The sequence below is a fragment of the Eriocheir sinensis genome, unplaced genomic scaffold (assembly GCF_024679095.1).
Source record: "Eriocheir sinensis breed Jianghai 21 unplaced genomic scaffold, ASM2467909v1 Scaffold391, whole genome shotgun sequence".
Classification (NCBI taxonomy): Eukaryota; Metazoa; Arthropoda; class Malacostraca; order Decapoda; family Varunidae; genus Eriocheir; species Eriocheir sinensis.
Genome location: NW_026111711.1, coordinates 290001 through 295000, shown reverse-complemented (window position 1 = coordinate 295000; position 5000 = coordinate 290001). Strand labels below are relative to the sequence as shown.

At 38.8% G+C, this 5000-nt stretch overlaps 1 protein-coding gene across 1 annotated transcript in view; it reads left to right on the top strand.

Annotated features, from left to right (window-relative positions):
• LOC126992048 (endothelin-converting enzyme-like 1) overlaps positions 1-3261 on the top strand; it is a 15396-nt gene extending 12135 nt beyond the window's left edge. Inside the window, 4 exon segments of the mRNA XM_050850730.1 lie at positions 1-103; positions 796-957; positions 1140-1216; positions 2349-3261. The exon segment at positions 1-103 is cut by the window's left edge and continues 49 nt beyond it. Coding sequence (XP_050706687.1) covers positions 1-103; positions 796-957; positions 1140-1216; positions 2349-2448 — 442 coding nt within the window. The 3' untranslated portion in view covers positions 2449-3261.
• Positions 3262-5000: the final 1739 nt, after the last annotated feature.

Genomic DNA, 5000 nt, shown 5'->3' with positions numbered 1-5000 from the left:
GATGCAGAGCCACCTACAGGACACCTCTGACTGCTACCATAACCTGCTCACTCAAACCTTTTATGAAGAAATGTATATCGCTGGCACACTGATTGCTATGGAGGTGAGGAAGAATAGTGGTAGTGGTGGTAGTAGTGGTAGGGGTGGTGGTGGTAGTAGCAGTAGTAGTAGTAGTAGTAGTAGTAGTAGTAGAGGAAGAGAGGAAAGAGTAAAAATGTGAGTAAAAGTTAAAGCAATGATGGTTCTTGAAATTATAAAGAAACAGGAGAAAGACGATGAAGAGGAATAGGAAGAGAAGAAAAAGGAGAAAGAGGAGGAGGACAAGAGGATAAGAAAGGGGTACTAGACCAATAATAATAATAATAATAATAATAATAATAATAATAATAATAATGATAATGGTAATAATGATGATGATAATAATAATAATAATAATAATAATAATGATGATAACGATAGGAGAGGAAATGGAGATGAAGGAGAAAGAAAAACGAAACAAACAAACAAACAAACAAACACTAAAGAAAAAACAAACAAACACACAAAACCATCCCTTTCTTCACCACCACCAACAACAACAACAAAAACAACAACAACAACACTACCACTACCACCATCAACAACAACAACAGTAGGTACATTGCAAAGCCCTTCTCTCATGCTTCGTTTAACATCAAAAGCAAAATGAAGAAAAAAATAGAGAAAAAAAGAAGTCGGAGTTTACATAATAGCCAACACCACCATCATCACCACCACCACCACCACCACCATCACCACCACCACCACCTTTCACAGATCGACAACACCATCACGAAGAACGAAAACATAGCGGACATTAGTGGTATCCGGGCAGCCTTCCGATCCTACCTTCGCTACGAGAGAAGGGAGGGAGTGGAGCCCCGGTTACCTGCCCTCCCCCTCACACCCCACCAACTCTTCTTCCTCTCAGCGGCGCAGGTAAGGTCAGGTTAAGAGGGGGACTCGAACTGGGGTCTGGTTTGATGTAGTTTGGTTGACTAATTTATTTTTGTATTGGTGTTTGTGGTGATTAGTTTTGTTTTGTTTGTCTACCTCCTTGGGTGTTTCTGATCTCTCTCTCTCTCTCTCTCTCTCTCTCTCTCTCTCTCTCTCTCCACCAGCCGTACTGCTCCGTCACCTCCAGAATTGGCAACATCTTTCTCATGGAACTGGATGAGCACCTTCCCAACATGATGAGGTAAGGCGCTGACCCAATGTATTCACCCTAACTTGGCGAATAGGCCCCGCCCCCTTTAGCTAGCCACGTCTCCTTTCCTCTCTCTCTCTCCTAGCCACGCCCCTTCTCCGATCTCTCTTTTAGCCACGCCCACTTTCTCTCTCTTCTCTCTCGATTAGCTGCATTCATCTCTCGCTCTTATGAAGGAATTAGAGAAACCAGTAGAACAAGAACAAAAATAAGACCTGAATAAGTGATAGAACAGCTTGGAAACGTCACGCCACTGTTCTATTTAATCGCCTTTGTAGAGTTGTTGAATGGGTCTTAAAATCAACCACTTCAGGTTGTACAGAGACGGTGAAGGAATGACTTAGAAGCGGGAATAGGTGTCTTTCCTCGGTTATGGCGCGTGGAAGCAGCCGAGTAACATAAACGTGGCCGGCTGTGTCCGCAGAGTTATTGAGTCAGTCTTAAAACACTTCATCTTATATAGAGATGTTGAGGGGGCGACTTAGAAGCGGGATTATGGGTCTGCACTAGGCTAAGTCGCATGGGAGCCGCAAGTAATGTAAACGTGGCCGGCTGTGTCCGTAGAGTAATTGATTGGCCATGAAACAAACCACGTCAGCAGTGACATGGACGGAGCGCCTCATAAGCGGGATTATGTGTACGAGCCTCGGATATGGCTTGGGAGCCGCCAGTAATGTAAACGTGGCCGGCTGTGTCCGCAGAGTTTTCCGCGCCGCTGCCGAGGTGACGCTCCGCCCGTAACTTGCCGTTGGTATTGCCGGCGTTGCAAAGTTTGGTGGCGGTGATGCTGATTAACCTGCTGCTGATCAATCTGAGTGTGTTGAACGTGGCAGGAACTTTACCGAGACTTTGTGATGATGAACGAAGTGATCAAGCTTTTTTCTTGTATACTGCAATGTCAACCTCAACTATCTTGTATGTCTCGTATAAACCAAAAACAGGTCGATTTGAAGATTGAAAGGGCTAAATATAAGACAAGCAGAACCACAAAGAAAAACAACAAAAAAGTTAATATAGAGAAAGAAGGGTATGTTAAAAACTGCAGAAATAATTAACTCTGTAAAGTAACAACAGCTTATTTGACGTTTTCTTAATCTTTTCTTACTATTTTCTTTCTTTTCAGAGTCAACGGGATGATGAAGAATTTGCCAGAGTTCACCCAAGCGTTCAACTGTTCCGCCACCTCAACAATGTTCGCAAATACAACCTGTCAACTTTTCTGAACCAGTTACAAATGTTAATTAACTCTACCTGTCTCAAACCAAACCCATCTTACTTTTCTAACCTCTTCAAATTGTACTCTTAGAATCTGCTGTCAAAACTACCTGTCCCAAGCTTAAATCCACGTCTCTAATATCACCTGCTAACTCTTCTGAACTAAATACACCTGTCATTTCTACCTTTCCAAAGCCAAACCCACCTTTCCTGTCACTTGGTCTGTTCAGTTCATACTTTTAGAAACTACTGTAAATTCTACCTGTCCCAAGCTAAATCCAGTTGTCCAATACCACCTGACAATTCTCCTGACCCACCTAATACATCTCATGCTACCTTTCCTAAGCCAAACACACCTTTCCTGTCACTTAACCTGTTCAATTTGTACGCTATGCAACTCCTGTCAAATCTACCTATCTAAGCCAAAACCACCTGTCCCTCCGTCTCTCTTTACCTGTTCCCTTCTCCTATACTTCCTTCCCCTTCTGTCTCTCTCCGGCATATGACCACAGATGTTGCGCCGACTAAACGAAACTTTCCAACTTTCCACCTGTTCACCTCTCTCTCAATCTGTTCAGCTCTTCTCCCAAGGCAGTCACATCTGTTTTCAATCAGCCGTAACGTTCCGAGAAGCAATCACGTCTATCTCTAACCCGCCACACCTGGTTCACACGGTCACCACTGCCACGTTCACGAATTTTGTTGATAAAGATTAAAGAAATGTCCAAAAAACGGGAAAATCTCGCCTTGTATTTATTTACCGCACTCGCTCCGCTACAGATTCGGGCTGGAGGCAAACAGAAAGCGAATAAATTATTTAATCTGAGTAAAGGCGTTTTATTATTCAGTAGTTAGTACACAAAAAAATATGGAAAAAGAAGAGCAGGGCTAGAGGTAAATATGTGGGCATACTATGAAAAATAAACCTGAAATTCTGAAAAAAACATGAAATTCTGAAAAAAAAAAATGAAAATCTGAAAAAAACCTGAAAATCTCAAAAACAATCTGAAAAAATAAACCTGAATATCTGAAAAAAATAAAACGTAAAAAAATAAAACTGAAAATCTGAAAAAAAACAAAAGTAAAGAACCTGAAAATCTGAAAAAACCTACAAATATACCTGAAAATCTGAAAAAAACATGTAAAAAATAAACCTGAAAATAAAAAAAAAATAAAACCCACGTAAAAAAACAAACCAATTAGTCTGAAAAAAAAAACATGTAAAGGAATAAAACTGTAAATCTGAAACAAAACAAACTACTTAAAACACATAATATAAATAACAATAAACCAGTAAACCTAAACTAAACCAATCAAAACATGTGTAAAAAATAAACCTGTACATCAAGCCCGAAGCATCAGTAAAAAAGGCAAATAAAACGTAAATAGATACAATAAAACAGGTGAAGAAAACCAAAAAACACCTTGAAATAGAAACGGACCTGAAAATCTAAAAAAAAATCCATCAATATAAAACAACAAAATATAAAATGAATAAATAAATAGAAATAAAACACACCAACATAAACAAACTTAATACACCTGAAAAGAATAAAACATAACCTGCAAAAAAAACACATCCTTATAAAACACACAAAGGAAACTAAACCAAAACTAAAACCAGAAACATAAAAAATAACCGGTAAAAAATAGCAAGCAAATCTATAAAGAAAAAATGCCTGAAAAATGAAAAATTACCTGAAAATAATAAACCAAGTATTAAACCCAAGTAAACCTAGCCGGAGATGTAGCCCTTTACTTCCCTTCCCTCACCCATCACCCCAAAACCTAACCTACAAAAAACAACACACAAAAGAACATAAAAAACGCCTGAAAAACGAAAAATAACCTGAAAGAAAATAAACCAAGCTCTAAACCTAACTAAACCAAGCTGAGACAAAAAACAACACAAAAAACAATAAAAGGAAAATAACCTGAAAATAAACCAACTACCCTTCCATTACCTTTCACCCCAAGACCTAACTCAATAAACAACACAAAAAGAACAACAAAATGGAAAATGAAAAATAAACCAAGCACTAAACCTAACTAAACTAAGTGGAGATGACCCTTCACCCCAAGACCTAACCTACACAAACAACACAAAAGAACAACAAAAATGGAAAAATAACATGAAAATAAACCAGGCTCTAAACCTAACTAAACCAAGCCGGAGATGTACCCCTTTACTACCCTTCCTTTACCCTTCACCCCAAGACCTAACCTACAAAAAACAACACAAAAAAACAATAAAAAGGAAAAATAACCTGAAAAAATAAACCAAGCACTAAAGTTAACTAAACCAAGCCAAGGATGTACCCCTTTACTACCCTTCCTTTACCCTTCACCCCAAGACCTAACCTACACAAACAACACAAAAAAGAACAACAACAACAACAAAAAACTGAAAATGAACCAAATCCTAAACCAAAGTAAACCAAACCGACGCCGTACCCTTTACTACCCGTCCTTTACCCTTCACCCCAAGACCTAACTTACACAAACAACACAAAAAAGAACAACAACAAAAAATTGAAAAAAATAATTTGAAAATGAACCA